The sequence below is a fragment of the Rhinichthys klamathensis genome, unplaced genomic scaffold (assembly GCF_029890125.1).
Source record: "Rhinichthys klamathensis goyatoka isolate OS25496 unplaced genomic scaffold, OSU_Roscu_1.1 h1tg000281l_1, whole genome shotgun sequence".
Classification (NCBI taxonomy): Eukaryota; Metazoa; Chordata; class Actinopteri; order Cypriniformes; family Leuciscidae; genus Rhinichthys; species Rhinichthys klamathensis.
The window spans coordinates 754,542-771,996 of record NW_026606800.1 but is presented as its reverse complement, the minus strand read 5'-3'; the positions used below and the strand labels follow the sequence as shown (position 1 = coordinate 771,996).

Here is a 17,455-nt window from a genome sequence, read left to right as displayed (position 1 = left end):
GGAGAGAGGCTCTCGGTAGGTCACGGTGACGGAACTCTTTTGTATCGCAAACGTTTCGCTGGAGTTGCTTTTGGTATCCAGCGTAGATTTTGAACAATTATTGGTTTCATATATAACGCGAAACAACCTGTTCGAATAAAATGGACACTGCCCCATTGCAAATTTGTAATAATATCAAGGATAAATGTGTGTGTGTCTTAAAACCCTCTACCAAAGCAATGTCAAACACTGCGCAGTCTTCAGTTGAGCTGTTAAACGCATGCTTTTAAATTAAGAACGATTTCTAAGAACTAGCGTACATTAGGCTACAAATGCATGAATTTGTGTTTGGTTACCTGCAGTTTACAGTCAGGTCCAAAAGTTATGGAAGTTTGTTTCTGCCCCTGATTACAACATTTTAAGGTAATACTGGTAAGGTAAAAAAAAAGAAAGAAGGTAATTGTGACTTTTTCCCCTCGCAATTGCCTGATCACATTTTGAGATAAAAAGGTCGCAATTACCTTTTAAACTTTTTTGTTCCGTGGCAAAAAAACAGTCGAAGGCCATAGATAGTCGAAGGCCACTAGTAAAAACGCTTCTATTTTGCATTCAATTATTTTGCAGTTTAATAATATTTACATTATTATATTTTTACCTCAACAATTTGAGTGAAATGTTAAACCTGAAAAATGAACTTAGTCCGTGTCACATTTTTGACTGACAAACTTACATCACACTGTTTAAAATGTTCTTATTAAATAATAATAGTAAGAAGTTTGCATATGTTAACAACTACATTACTTAATATTAAAAAAGAATGAACAAGACATAGCGTTGGACATCTTGAGTATTTATTAATCTTAGTTAGCCTAATAGTAATTTCAACATTTGCTAATACATTTTTTAAATCAAAAGTTGTATTGTTAACATTAATATTCTGTGAACTATATGAACAGCAGTTTTTTAATTAACATTAACAAAATTAATAAATGTTGTAAAAGTATATTGTTCACTGTTAGTTCATGTAAGTGGGTTAACAAATGAGAACTTATTGTATAGTGTTGCCTATAGGCCTATATCCTGAAGGATTCTTTATTATTTTCAAATAGGCTAATCATTATATCATTGATTATTAATAGCCTATTCAATAATGGCTCATATTATAACATGCCTCACTCAGTGTTCGGCTGTATCATTGCTCAGACTATCTCAAGACTGCAATATGAGCAGCTGAAACTTCCCACACAAACACCACAATACGAGATGCACACCTCGTGTCACTCTTGGAAGACAGCCCACATTACAAAGTGTTCTTGGCTCAAACACAATACAAACATTCAATGCAGGCCACTTTGTTAAAATATAAAAGGAGAAATAGATATGAGTTCTTTGGCCTGATAGACAGTATCAGTCTATTTAGGTTCAGCTCTGGATTAGTCAACATGTGCGACCGCTAATGATTCAACCTGCCGAAATAAAATGATGTCCTGCTGGACTTCTTCTTTTGTTTGCATGATTCAGTTTTCAGCATATAGTGAAGTTTATAGTCAGCCGGATGTCTGGTGCGTCGGATGTTCACAACAGCTCGAATTAGGCTTTTGTTTTTAATAATACTTTCTTCCCTTACATTTGACTCACAAATTTTTAGATATCAGCGGAGTTCATATTTAAATCCTGATGTTAACTTGTAGTGATGCAATGCAGACAATACACAAGGCTTTTGTCCTTGATCTGGTTAAATGAAATGAAATGTTGATTCTTTAATAGAGGAAAAACAAAGCATCATGTAAGAAACTTTTTCAGGATTGCAAAGGCATTATAAACCCACCATATTTTGCTAGGAAATAATCTTTTGCAAATAAGCGATATGAAATCACTGTGCCTCTATTGCTGATACTGCACCATTATCTCTTGTTTAAGTGTGTGTGATAGTGAATAAGTGTGCATTTGTCACAATTGATATGTGTACGTGTCTTTCCAATTACCGGTATATCATATTTCCAGGGTCGGAAATGGGCTTGTGTTTGGAACGATGTCTGGTTGTCGCTCAGTCTTTATCATTGTCTAGAGTTTATTAATCATGAAATGCAGAAGTGTTGTACTCAGCATTGCTCATCAGGATCTGATACAGCCATTGAAGGAGGAATTGAGCTGTAATCATGTCTGGTCACGTTTCATGCCATTTTTACTCTTTTGTCCTTAATATTGGGTCGTTTATATTTCTGCACTTTTCCCTGCACTTGTATGTGTTAAATCTTTAAAAAGAGACGCATATTGAAGTTCTTATGGATTAAAATTAACTTGAGACTGAAAAATTCCAGGCCTTGTGAATCTTGATGACTCTTCTGATGATACAAAAATGCTGTCGCACAATAAATGTGGAAGAGGAAGTTAGTCTGTGTGTAAGAAGTGAGGCACAGAGGTGATCTTGTCTGCCGTCTGTCTGTATATTCCAGTGCATGCCAGTGCAAAATATCCAGGAAGCAGTTGGATGGATGGATTTAATCATATAGGCCATACTTATATTCAAACGAGAGATGCTCATTAAACGCCCTTTTTATTAGATGATTTTCACTCTTATGAGATGAAATCAGTTATGTAGTTGTCAGTAAAATGGTTTGTTGTTTTTTTGACCAGAGAATGCCATGATTGACCAGTAAATTATTGAGAGGGTCGTGTAAAAAAAAAGATAAATTACACACTCTTCAAAGAAAAGGTTCTATATAGAATCTTAAAGGGTTCTGTCAGGCGCATCATATATAGAATCTTTTAGGGGTTCCCATCATCATGAGATCATTTTTGATTTAGTTTTGATGAACACATTTTGTTTTAATTTTAATTCAATTTAAACAAACATACTTTATCACTAGAATGTAAACACTTTATATCACAACAAAAAAATTGAAATAACCATTAAACATGAAAGTATTATGCAATCATTTAATGCATTTCTCCTTATTTAGAACCATTATAGGTTCTTTAAAATGGAGCTCTAGCACTTTTTTTTCTGGCAATAAATTGTCTGCAGTAACATTTAAAACTCTGTAACTTAAGGAAAGGGAGCGAGAAAGTCAGTTATACATTTATATGCTGCAATGACAAGTTTGCCAAAACCTTGCTGATACTGCATCGGACCTCAGCTGTTTTAAAGGGATAGTTCACCCAAAAATGAAACTATTTCTCAAACTATGTTTGAATGCCTCCAAGAGAAAATACAGACTTTAAAGCCACTCATTCTCCTGCTGTTTAACAATTTCCATTTCTTAAAGGGATAGTTCACCCAAAAATCATTTTATTTAAAAATCATCATTTACTCACCCTCATGTTGTTCTAAACCTGAATGAGTTTATTTTTTTCTGTTGAACACAAAAGAAGATATTTTGAAGAATGTTGGTAACCAAACAGTTTACGGCACCCATTGACTTCCATTATAGGAAAAATACTATGGAAGTCAATGGCTACTGTCAACTGTTTGTTTGGTTACCAACATTCTTCAAAATATCTTCTTTTGTGTTTAGCAGAAGATAGAAGCTCATACAGGTTTAGAACAACACAGGGGAGAGTAAATGATGATTTTTAAATAAAATGATTTTTGGGCGAACTATCCCTTTAAGAAATGGAAATTGTTAAACAGCAGGAGAATGAGTGGCTTTAAAGTCTGTATTTTCTCTTGGAGGCATTCAAACAGCGCTGTCAAATATAGTATTGTCTTTGCATAAGATAACAAAATATCAAAGAAAGTGTCTGCTTCTGCTTTTCTCATAACAAACTATTTCAGAGCCGGTTTAGCCCTTTTCCACATCATTTGCCTTGTATTATGTTATTTATTATATTTTGAGATGTATCCTTTATTTTTTATTTTATTTTACTTAACCGGCTTAACATAGTGATTTTGTATGTGTATGCAAATTCAATTTCCCTCAAGTTTAAACATGTTTTATAGCAGGGGAACAGCAGCTGCAATTCACACCTGTGTTTCATAACCACAAACTGTCAACAGTAGTTTATCTTCATTCTGAACACGATATTTGTTATTTCATCAGTTTTCTTCTTGGAAACGTGTACTGTGCTGTGTTTCTGTAAAATAAATGCCATTAGTTATATAGGCTAATACAAAGACTTTCTGACTGTATACTATAATGGACAGTAATGGCACTTTTACACCAAGAACGATAACTATAAAGATAATGATATTAGCTTCCACACCAGCGCACAATATCGTTTTGTTTATTATAAACACGTGCAGTTTTGTTGTCTCCCGCTTTAAATGTTCGAGCTCTTTTGTTCGTGCTCTAAAATTTTGTCATCATTTACTCACCCTCATGTCGTTCCAAACCCGTAAGACTTTCGCTCATCTTCAGAACACAAATTAAGATATTTTAGATGAAATCTGAGAGTTTTCTGTCCCTCCATTGACAGCTACGCAACTACCACTATTTTGCCAGTACTTTATTCACATTTGATTTATTCAAACATTGATCAGCGATAAACGGAAGCTCAACCGAACCTGCTTGACACGCGAGAACGAGCCTCATTGGTTCTCGCACGTCAAGCGAACATGATTGAGCTTCCGTTTACCACAACTGATGTGAGTTGATCAATGTTTATATGTGAATACAAGCCTAAATTCAATCTGTTCATCATAAAGAAATCTTGTCTCTTCAGAAAATTACTAAACCTCTCAATTCATATGGATTAGTTTTTCAATCTCTTTATGAACTTTTTGAAGCGTCAAAGTGGTAGTTGCGTAGCTGTCAATGGAGGGTCAGAAAGCTCTCGGATTTCATTAAAAAGATCTTCATTTGTGTTCTGAAGATGAGCGAAAGTCTTACGGGTTTGGAGCAACATGAGGGTGAGTAATAAAGACAGCATTTTTAGTTTTGGATGAACTAACCCTTTAAATGCTGGATGGATTCTGACTGGCTGCCAATGTTTTTAATCTTTAAAGCAGCGCTAAGTAGGAATTCCGTTTTTGTCAAACAGCGACCCCTAGAGTCGCTGTGGAGTACTTGTACTGTCGTGAATAGCACTCACGCAGAGATGGCTCGCACTCACGGCCGGATCCCCTCCCCCTGTACACCGGTACCTGTTCAGTAGGATGGACGCTGTAACGAGTGGAAATAAGGTATGGGCCCTTTAAGAGCTGCGCGCGCCCAACACCACATGTATACGGCACCGGGTTATTTCTGTTTGATGCTCATTTTATCAGAATTTTATCAGATCTGTTTTTTGCCGTAAAGCAATTCGTTACCTCGCGAGACCTGATATCACACGATACTTCCTAACACTGAGGCCGGCGGCTCGCCGGCCCAAAGTTGCAAGGGTGGTTTTGCGGCTCACAGGCACCAGGGGGGTGCGAGACGACCACCATTCAACACGAAATCAGTAATATAAACATTACAATGACTCCAAAGCTGTTTGGTTAAGGTAAAAAAGTTACTTAGTTCACCTTTAATCAGCTGGAAAAATCATCCTGAAAGTGATCGGAATTGTAATCAGGCTCTAAAGAGAGTAGGCTACACGTAATTTGAGCCAATGGGATGGCTTGAGGTCCTAACAGAGACACGATTTCGAGGGAGGACCTGATTTGTCACCACACTCTGCTATTCTTTTTTATATCTGTTACAACTATATTGTTATCGTTATCATCCTTGTTGTGAACGGGCCTTATATTAATAGAATTCAATCTTTAGTTTATATTTCTTTAATTTTTATTTTTATTTTTTTTGTGATAGCATAGGTCAAGGATTTTCAAAACGGGTCGATTTATATAAAATAATATTATAATAATAATAATAAAACATTTAAATAATACAGTACCTAACCCTACCGGTACAGTAGTAAGTCGAAACAAATATAACAATGTAACATAATAGAAATGAAATATTTTCCAAATAATATTTTACACATTTTTATCATAAAATGAATTCAAATAGATTTTCCAGATCTTTTTTTTTTTTTTTTACATCGTGCAAATAGGAAAATAGCCAAAAATAGCTTGATTTGTTTTTCCCGTAGGTTGAGTTCTGAAACTCTTAATAACAGAGAGATACACATATGAGCTCATCATGTTGAATTGTTTTTGTTTTGACGGGATATCCCGCTTCACACAGGGAGTCCCGCGCTGCTGTGTTGTGTTGTGTTGGTTGCTATGGGCGGGGCCAAGGCTCATTCCCCCTGCTGGCGTCACTCAACGGAGAGTTCCGCATTCCACCGCGCGCAGCGATACATAAACGCGCTGATGCAACGAGAACAAACCACAAACACACAAACGAGCTGAACGGACGAGCAACCGTCAACTCCCAGAGCAAAACAAGTAAGTGCTTTATTTGGACGTTATTTTAATACATTCACATTTGGCTAAATCGTGCACAGAAGAGCGGAGTTGAATTAGACAAGATATAAGACGCGTTTTAAAGGTCGATCGTGTGTATTTAGTAACTGCTGCACTTCAGTGTAATGACAATGAGATTAAATAAAACCTCGAGAAGAAGAAAAATATAACGTTATTCATGCATCACTGATGTCTAGTATGTATTTTTCTGAAACACCCAGGTTATTTACTGCACACTAAAGTACATTATTTACACTAAAAAAAATGCTGGGTTGTTTCAACGGTCAAATATGGACAAACTCGACCGTTGGTTTACATTTTTTGATTAAAATTTTAAACCTTACGGTTGGGTTTGTCCATATTTGACCCAAACATGGGTTGAAAGTTGAGACAACCCAGCATTTACTTTAACTGACTATTGTTTAAATCCATAAAAATATTTAAAAGGTTTTTCCTCTCTCTCTCTATGCATTAATGATCTGTTAAGCATTATAGAAGGTGGCATTATATGTTATTAATGAAAGTTGTATAGCTTTTTTTTGATAATCTTGCTTTTTATATGGTTGGCTGAGTGTCTCGATGGGGCTCCTGAAAAGTTTGAGACCCCATGTTTGAATGGTTATATCGGTAGCTGACATGTCCTGCAATGTAACACTCCATCTAAAACTATTCTGCAACAACATTTTCATATGCTTATGTTTTTATACATGCATTAACATGTTATATTTGTACTTGTCACACTATAGGATTATTGAAGTCAGCTGCAAAACACCTAAAACTTTTAAAACAGTCACCAGTTACAGCAGATTATTCATCTTTAGTTCATAAAAATACAGCTGTTCATTGTGAGTTCACAAAGCATTAACTAATGTTAACAAAATGCAACATTTGATTTTAATAATGTATTAGCAAATGTGGAAATGAACATTAACTAAGACTGTACTGTAGAAGTATTGTTCTTTCTTAGTTCATGATATCTAAATTAGTTAACTAATAAAACCTTAAACAAAAAGGACATTTGGGAACACTTTATAATGAGTCACTTAATGATTCACTTCTAAAAAGTTCAAACAAATGCAGCAAGAAAGACTACATCATCACCAAAAACCCTGCAGAAATGTTGCACAAACACAGTTTGCTTTCAACACGAGGAAAGTTTTTGTTGAGAAGCATGCAGAAAGTAGCCGTTAGCTGCTGCGAAACATGTTTGACTCTTACATAATCCTGTAATGGCCTTTACAGACAATTCAAGAGCTGTTTTAAGCCTCGCTCTTGAACATGCGTAGGTGTTGTTTTTGCTCTTGGGAATCTTGAAGTTTCCCTATAACTCTCTAAGAAGCAGATTTACACAGTGTGTGTGTTCCTCTTATGGAAACTTCATTATTCTCTGAGACTTTCCACTGAAAACGCACATTATCAGTCCTTAGTAAACTTATCCCAAAGCAAAAACTCTTCTCGTTTAAATGAATGCATTTTTAGCTAACTGTGATTTGTACATTTCTGAAAGACATAAGACAGTCACCTCTGAAACGATGTGTATTGTGAAAAGCGCGGCTATACAAATAAATATGAATAGAATTGAATTCTTACACTTGTTAAAAGCTCAATATGTATATATTTTTTGAATGAATGCCTAATGCACATGCATTTGTATATCTGTAAAAGGCATTTCATGCACGATCAACAAAACTAATGACATCTCTCTTTCTGAAGCAGCAATGATGCCTGGTCAAATCCCTGATCCGATGGTCACGGCCGGGTCTCTTCCCAGTGTCGGTCCTCTGGCTGGCATTCCCGCCACCACCCTGACAGACCAGCTGAAACTGGCAGAGCTCTACAGCCTCGGTGCCGTTCTGTCTCCTCTCATCCTCAACAGACACGCCAAGAGACCGTTCGACGACATCCAGGGTGAGGAGGTGAGAACCGAACATCACATCTGACAGCTCCAGATATCACAGCCCAGTTCTGCTCATTCAAATGTGCAGAGTTGCAAATTGCATGTTGTAAAACTCCCAACAGTTTTCGTTAACAACATGTATGTGCGATAGCTTGAGAAAGTGAAACTGATGTTTGTTCTATTGTTTGTGAAGCTCCACTGAAAGTTTTTTACTCCCTGGTCAAGAGTGACACCTGGTGGACACTATTGTTAATGTCTGCCGATTATTATTTTTTGTTGAGAATGCTCATAGGTTGATTTGTAATGGTTAGGTTTACACTAAAAGCAGATGTGTGAACTAACACGTGTACTTTCTGACCACAGGAAGGTGACAACGATGATCGCAAGAAAAGAAGGCGAGAGAAAAATAAAGTTGCAGCCGCTCGCTGTCGGAACAGAAAGAAGGAAAGAACTGACTTTCTCCAGAAAGTGAGTTTGAAAATTAATTAATATTTCAGATTTTGTCATTTTGGGCAAAGAAAAATGAGTAAAACTTTATTTTACAGTGTTATTTTTACTCGTATTACATGTTACTATTATTATGACTACAGTAGCAGTGGGTTATTCTTTTTTTTATGATATTATCATTTTGTCATTTGTGTGATATTAATTGAGGGATTATATGGAAAATTTGTACTTTTTAAAAGTAATTTGTCACATTGCAGAACTATTTCAAACGAACTAGTGATGGTAAAAACATCAAATCATAATTTTATTTAAAAATATATATATAAAAAAATTCTAAATATGATACTGGTGTATCATGCTATTTTATGTTATTATTTTGTAATTATTGATTGAGATATTACATGAAGTTTTTGTGCTTATAAAGAATTATTTGTGACATTTTAGAACTATTTTAAAAAAACTAGTGATAGTAAAATCATTTTTATTAAACAAAAAATAAAAAATGTATTTAAAATGTTTTATTAAAAAAACAAATACTTGTGTAATTTCTGTGCATACCATTTTTATATTACAATCTTTTCTTTTTTTGCCACATCATAAAACAATTTAAAATGAACTAGTGAAGGTAAAAAAAGTGATTAAATCATCATTTTATTTCAAAAATGTTTTTTAATGCATGCAATTTTTAGGTTATTATTTTGTAATTATTAATTGAGGTATTACATGGAATATTTGATCTTATTAAAATGAATTTGTCACATTGCAAAACTATTAAAAAAAACTAGTGAAGATAAAAAACATAATTTTTATTAAACAGAATTTTTATTTATTTAAAATGTTTTATTTTAAAAAATCGGACACTTGTGCAATTTCTATGCATGCCATTTTTATATTACTATATTTTTATTTTATATTTTGCCACATCATAAAACAATTTAAAATTAACTAGTGAAGGTTAAAAAGTCATTAAAACCTCAGTTTATTTTTTTTTTAAATTGGATACTGTAATTATTATGCATGCCATTTTTATGCTGTTTATTTTTTATGACATCAATTGAGAGATGAATGGAATATTTGTATTATGTAAATACCAGAGATGTCACATGAATTCCCCAAACCTTTGTAAATAACCAGTGACACGAACACTATAAAATAGTGATTGAATAATCCAGATGTTTTTCACACAACTGTGTGTGGTGAGGCAGTGTAATTAACCCAAGGCTTTTTGCTCTGTCCTCTCAGGAGTCGGAGCGGCTGGAGATGCTGAACTCGGGCCTGAAGTCTCAGATCGAGGAGCTGAAATCAGAGAGACAGCAGCTCATCGTGATGCTCAACCTCCATCGGCCCACGTGCATCGTCCGCACCGACAGCGTGAAAAGCCCCGAGAGCGACGAGCAGCGAGCCGAGCTGTCCGACTGAACAGAGGAAACTCTACAAACTCTCTGTGCTCTGGGATTTCTTTGAAAAAGAACCAAGTGTCAATTTCACAATGAAGAAAAAGAAGGGAACAGATTTGTATGGATATTAAACAAACATCAGGAAGCTCCCAGACTTCTGACCCCACAGACTACATATACATGTTCCCAGCGCTGTGTGTGCTCTTGTCGAGGAACACGTGATCCGTCAGTTGATCTGACCTGAAGCGTGGCGTTCTCCCAGAAGCCTCCAGATGGCGCTGTCTGATAAACCCCACTGTTCACTGACGCTGGCGTCTCCATGGACGGAATGTTTACATTTGTTTGCATTGTATATTACATACTCTTGTTTATTATATGCTATTTTTTATATTGTGCCATCACATCATGTGGTGAATTACGTGTTTTATGATCAGTGTCTGTTGAACGGCCACTTTTGTTACTAAATAATGTTTCTGTTACATAGAGCACATTGAAATAAACCTATTTTTCAAATACAATTTACGAGTGATTTATTATTTTAAAATATTTATTATATAATTAAGACATTTTATATAGCCTACTTATTATATTTTTACTTATGTTACAATATTTTTTTCTTATTTTATAATTGCATTATTAAGTTCCAGCATCAGGATATGCGCTTTGGAGATTTGATATTATTTAAATTTGTGTACATTTAATGTACTCGTCCCTTTCTCTCTTTTTTTTTCTTTTCCCTCTTTCACTTTCATTGTTTTTCAGAAAAACTCTGTTTGTGGAAATGAGATGTTGTCAGAGAAATTTACATGACAAAAACAAGATTATTTCCACTGAGGTTTCCATTGACTTGCATCCGTTTCCCATTAATCCTGTTTATTTCTCCTTTCAGATTTGTCAATGTAATAGTTTTCTACTATCATACATAGTGCAGTGTATTTGGACACTTATGACACACATATTTGACAACCAAAATGCATTCAGATACGTTTATGGTATTTATATTGAATGGTAAATCTATCAGTTTATCATTTGTGAAATGTTTGGCTTGAAAAGTTTGCGTGCATTTGTAGTTTTCACTTCTATTCTCATCATTTCGATCTTCTCCGCTAAGGCGGGTTGAGTGGGTTGCTTGCTTGTTGTTTGTTCATTTTCTGTCCTTAGTACTTTTTGTCACATCAGAATTGGGTTGATCAGCTTTCCTGAGGTCTGGCTTCAGACTCGCTCGCTCTGAAAGCTGCTTTGATCAAATGTCTGACCTTCTGCTTAGCAGTTCCAGCCTTTTAAAAATGCGTCTTTTTTGGCAGAACATGTTTCTCACGTGGGCGGTTGTCAGAATCTGCTCCTCACCCTGTTTCTTCAAGCACATGAAAAAAATGTTGGTTGAGTGCCACTGAGTGCTACCTCAAGAACTGTGTGATTTCAACACAAACAGCTCCAAATCACTCATAAGAACGACCGCAATGACCTGAAAACTGTGTTTCTTAGCGGAGGTCAATAATGCATCTAATCTCACTTTACCTTCATCTTCATTTATATTTAGAGTTTTCAATGCTGAGGATTTCCATATTTCAGTGGTCAGTATCCAGTAGCCTTTCATTGTCAGTATTTCAGTAGGTCATTCAGTCATTTATTATTTAAGTATATATTTGTATTTAGTATTTCATTTTTTTTTTTTACATTTCAGAGCTTTACTATTTATTTCTGCATGCAATTGTTGCAAAAAAAAATCCATTTTATTATTTTCCATTATTCAGTAATTTCAGTATTTTTGTTTTTAGTATTCCAGTTTCTTCTTTATTTATTTATTTAATGTCAGTGTTTAAATATTTTTTTAAAGCATTGTTTTCCATTATTCTGTAGGTTATTCAGTAATTTAATATTCCAGTATGACACAATTTTCGTTTTTAGTATTTCAGTGCATTCATATTTATTTAATGTCAGCATGCAGTGCTTATTTTCAATTATTGAGTAATTTAATATTTCAGTGTGACAATTGGTTTTTATTTAGCATTTACATTTTCTCAGAGTTCTCAATTTATTTATTGTCAGTGTTTGAATACTGCATTTTTCAATTTTATTTTTTTCTGGTTATTTCAGTGTTCTCATTTATTTATTTATTTCAGCATGCATGTCACTGTTTAAATATTTAATTTTTTCTTTATTTCAGTAGGTTATTCAGTAATTAAATATTTCAGCATGCATGTCACTGTTTAAATATTTAATTTTTTCTTTATTTCAGTAGGTTATTCAGTAATTAAATATTTCAGCATGTCAATATTTGTTGTACTTAGTAATTCAGTTTTTCATTTTGTTTAATTTTTTTAATTTTGTCATTTATTTATTTAATTGTTCTGCATTTCAGCAGGCTGTTCAGTATTTGAATATTTAAGTCTTTTAATCGAGCATCAAATGTTTTAAGACAATGTACAATAAGCAGAGTAAATGTAAACACTCAATGAGCTTCTGTTCCAACACTCCTTTATTAATGAATTAATGAAGTTAATCGTTCATCATTAGACTTGCCTTTTACATTTTTCATATTTTGAATCATATAATGTAGAGAGAAAAAATGACCCCTCTTTTTTTCCAGAACATCTTTGCATCTCAAACCCATGTGGGAATCTGTTCTGGAGAAGCACTGGTAATCAATGGGAATTTTGGGTAAGTGCTCGGCTCTGATATTTAACTGATATTCTGAAGAATGGCTGTCTAAACTCGACACCAAAGGTTTCTAATCAGGTCTGTTTAATCATCCATGAGTTTAATGACAAATCATTGCAAAGGACCTTAGTCATATAAACACATATTTGGACTTGAATGAAAATGAGGCTGTGAGGGACAAAAGTCTGTTCAGTGGGTTGAGCTGTTCTCTGCCTGTTTGGTGTTGACAAAATATTAAAAGTACCCTTAAAATTCCAGTTTAAAAAAACTCTGATTATGACATCAGTATAAGCTACTGAACACACTGGACATCCTTTTATTGAATCTGCAGCAGCATTGTGAACTTTTGTAAAGATACGTTTATAGCCATTAACTTTTAAATGCATCATTACATTCACATGAGGAAAATCTCCACATGAAAGACCCACGACTGGCAGATGAATGTGCTACAACATTTCTCTCCGAAATGGTAAGAACTTAAATTAGATTGAATGGAAGATTTTAACTGTGACGAGATGATTGACAGGGCAGTTTACGGTGATAGGATGCACACGACAGAGCTATCCGTTAAAGATGATGAAGTAGTATGTCCCAAAGCTTGCCTACTCTTTTGCTACACACTCAAAAGTATGTACTTTCTTCACTAAAAGAGTACAAAGCCTACTTTTAGAGCGTAGTATAAGTAGGCGAATTGGGACGCAGCCTTAGTCTGCTTGCAATCGCATTTGTTCTCACAGTTGATTGGTTCCTGCTGTATCAGTAGCCAATGAGCTCGTTGCTCAACCTTCAAACACTTGGTCAGCATTTGCTGTAGTAGTTTACAGCGCGCTTTCAGAAACCCCCACCTTCCCCAGCTCCACCTGTATAGATCTGCTATGGGTAATTCGTGTTAAATTGTGCAGCAGCAGCATGTTTGGCGTGTTCTGCTCCGTCTTGTGCACAGTCGAGTGCGTGAGCTTTTCAGAGTATACTCTGGAGCGTGGACTCTGTTTTCAAGCGCTCAATCACTCGCACATGCGCTGTTGTATGCACACCGTCCGCACGGACACAAAAACGGACAGTGTGCGCAGCCGTCCACGGACGAAATTTACATTCGTACATTCGGCTGAAGTGTACTCTGGGCTTTTCTTGCTCACAGCAGCGTGTGGTGTGTGTATTGGCAGTCCCGTCTGCAGCACCAGTAGTGATGTGACGTTAAGCTCAAGTATGCTAACCCATACCTGGAATTTGTTTTCTGCATTTAACCCATCCAAGTTAGTGCACACACATTAGGAGCAGTGAGTGAACACACACACAGACACACACACGAAACAGTGGGCAGCCATTCACTGCGGCACCCAGGGTTTAAGTGATTGGGTTTAGGTGACTCTCAATCGTGGGTATTGAGGGTGGAAGAGAACGCTGTTGATTCACTCCCCAAGCAACATTTTCTGGTAACGCTTCCTTTAACAGTACAGTACTTACCTGTCCTTACAGTGTACTTAAGTACTGGCTAATATAAGGTAAGTACATGGATTAGGGGTAGGTTTAGGGGTAGGCTCAGGGTTAGTTATTACCCAGTAATTGTAATTACTATAATAAGTACATAGTATGTACATGGGTAACAGGACTGTAAAAGGAAGCGTTACCCATTTTCCTGCCGGTATTAAGAATCGAACCCACAACCTTTGGGTTCCCAGTCTGACTCTCTACCCATTAAAAGCAGCAGCAGATCTAGTCTGCAAAGACCAAGGGCCAGATTCACTAAACAGGGCATGTGAGAGCGCAAAACCAAAAAGCGCAGATGGGAGTGGAAGGTTCTGCGCGTGATCTTTTCACGACACGCAAGTGAAAGAACACAGACGCAGCCGCTTCATTTCTATAATGACCAACGCAATCTAGCAAGAGCAGCGCAAACTAGCGTCTGCTTTAAGATATGCTTTTTTGGGGGCGGTAAATAATGGCGCAAACACCAGTAAATTGACGAGCGCAAACCTTAGTAAATCATCTTGCATGATTCATTTACAGTAAAAACTCTCCTCCCATAAATTTTGCGTCTGAATGGGAAACTCCTACAAATGCATATGCAGTAAGGTCAGCCGCAAAAACTGTACATTGTCTGTACATTGTACATTGTACAATGAAACTGTACATTGTCTTGCTTGGGAGAAATATTCCTTTAATTGCTTTTAAGTTTAAAGTGAAATCAAAGTGATGCAGTGAAAACAAACTTTGAATTGAGCTTGGATGGGATGGGATCTCTCTGAAGGTTAGCGCAGTGATCAGTGTGGGAAAGCCGCATCTTTACCGAACACATTTAACGCCTAATCGTCTGAAGTCATTGGTTATTTTCTGGGCAGTGTGTATGAGTAAGATGAGAAGCCACAGAGATGTGAATGGATATTTTGCTATTGTGTTGCGCTTACTGGATATGCTCCACCTACACACACACACACACATCACGAATCAGTCAGAGCTTCTTCACAAGGCCTTGCACTGAATTCTGATCATCCTCAGATTCTCATCTGAGTGCATCCGTTCCCTTCAGATCTGTTCCTGTCGCATCCTACACGCTCAGCAAATGACAACACAACCAGGAACGCAACTACAAATGCAAACACTAGAGTTAAGGGTCGGTAAGATTTTTTTAGTTGTTGTTTTGAAAGAAATTAGTACGTTTTTTTCCCCATCAAGGATGCATTAAATTGATCAAAGACATTAACAATATTACAAAAAATAAATGCTGTCCTTTTGAACTTTCTATTCATCAAAGAATCCTGAAAAAAAAATGCATCACAGTTTCCACAAAAAGATTAAGCAGCACAACTGTTTTCGACACTGATAGTAATAATGCATTTCTTGAGCAGCAAATCATCATATTTGAATAATTTCTGAAGGATCATGTGACTCTGAAGACTGGAGTAATGATGCTGAAAATTCACAGGAATAGATTACATTTCAAATATATTCAGGAAATAAAACAGCTATTTTAAATTGTAATGATATTTCACAATATTACTGTTTTTACTGTATTTGTGATCAAATAAATTCAGCCTTGGTGAGCATGAGAGACTTTCAAAAAGATTTTCCCAAACTTTTGAACAGTACTGTATATCAAAATTGTATGATATGATCTGGTCTTAATTTCACAAACATATATAAACTATATGCTATATATGTGCAAGTTGCTTTGGATAAAAGCGTCTGCCAAATAAATAAATATTAATGTAAATATGCTTCTTTCTTTTTTTTACATTTATAAACTATATTTTTACATTTTCTGAAGGAATGAGTGGCTCCTGACATGCCAACAGGATTCTGCAGTTGGTCTGACAACTTAGTATTTAAACCATTGCTACGGTGTTCAGAGTGGTTGCTAGGGTGTTGCTAAGCATCTGGCCCAAATCAAAAGAGATCAACCCGCTTTATCAGTCTGTGGGGCCAGATTGACTAAACCAGGCAAATTAGCGTGAGAACACAATTTTATAAAAGCGTAGATGTTGATAACATGATAATCTTCTGACGACACGCAAATTAAAGAACACAGACGCAGCCGCATCATTTCTATAATGACCAACACAATCTAGCAAGAGCAGCGCAAACTAGCGTCTGCTTTAAGACATGCTTTTTTGGGGGGGCGTTAAATAATATTGCGAAAACCAGTAAATTGACGTGCGCCAACCTAAGTAATTCATCTTGCATGATTCATTTAAAAACTCTCCCATACATTTTGCATCTGAATGGGAAACTCCTACAAATGCATATGCAGTAAGGCCAGCCGCAAAAATAACCCTGTTCACGCTTTTTCACCGTTAATTTTTTACTGAGTGTCTTTAGTAAATCCTGACAGTAGTTTTTTAACGCCAAAATAGTGTTAGAGCAGGGCAAGCTGTTAGTAAAGAAAAGTACTAGCACAAATGTCCTCTTCTGAATTGAACGGTTTAATTAGAAGTATGAGCAATATCAATGGTGATGAAAGCATTAGCAAACACGATCAAAACATTTCTGTCTTATCTTTCACAGTTTACATCAGCCGCTGTATAGGCTATATAATTTCTAAAGCTCAGAAATTCCAGCAGTTCACACAATTTCTTTCGCTGAGGAAAACAAGAAAAGCTGAGGCTGGTTTTGTTTAAATTTGTGTGTCATTTTGGGGAAAGCTCTATATGTGTAGATCTCTGCTTTCACTGCTTGGCACTGGCTGTCATTTGCATCACTGACAGTAACTGCTCTGTTTTTGGTGCCACTGGATTGCTAGCGGACTTCTGGTGGGAGATCTGTCATCAACAGCGTTTATGAAAATCTGCTGCTTAAAAAATTCTGGCGGGGTTCATCTTATGGTAATGTGGAGGGTGAAGTCAGATGGAATTTTTTAGCTTAAGTAATACAATGTACAGTATCAGTGTACACCTGCAGAAATACTCCAGATCAGAAGGGGAAGCACCTCTCACTCCCTCTCTCTCACACTCTCTCTCTCTCGCTCTGTCTTTCTCTGGCAATTCTTTCAATTAATTACTGGCAAAGCAAAACTGATTTGTACAGGGCAATACAGGTGAAATGAGTGATGTAATAGCAAAAGTGGAAAGTATTATTAAACAAAGGAATTAAAATAATGAAATAAAATACAAATATTTTTAATGCTCATATAATCTGAGTGGTGAAACTATCAAAGTATTATTTAACAAATAAAATACAACAGAAGCATATTATAATAATAATATGCTCAATCTGCTCCCTAGTCCGCCATTTTAAGGGCTGGCT

The 17,455-nt window shown here is 35.9% G+C and overlaps 1 protein-coding gene across 2 annotated transcripts; it reads left to right on the top strand.

The window, feature by feature from the left end:
• Positions 1–6,094: 6,094 nt before the first annotated feature.
• Positions 6,095–10,092, top strand: jdp2b (Jun dimerization protein 2b). 2 transcript variants are annotated; one of them, XM_056269263.1, is made up of 4 exons: positions 6,095–6,295; positions 8,030–8,229; positions 8,574–8,678; positions 9,900–10,092. In XM_056269263.1, exons 2-4 carry the CDS (start codon positions 8,032–8,034, stop codon positions 10,074–10,076), a joined length of 480 nt encoding a protein of 159 aa, XP_056125238.1. In that variant the 5' UTR covers positions 6,095–6,295; positions 8,030–8,031; the 3' UTR covers positions 10,077–10,092. The 2 variants fall into 2 exon arrangements, with proteins under 2 accessions (XP_056125238.1, XP_056125237.1); XM_056269262.1 differs by having other exon boundaries at positions 6,096–6,295; positions 8,027–8,229.
• The last annotated feature ends 7,363 nt before the right edge of the window (positions 10,093–17,455 follow it).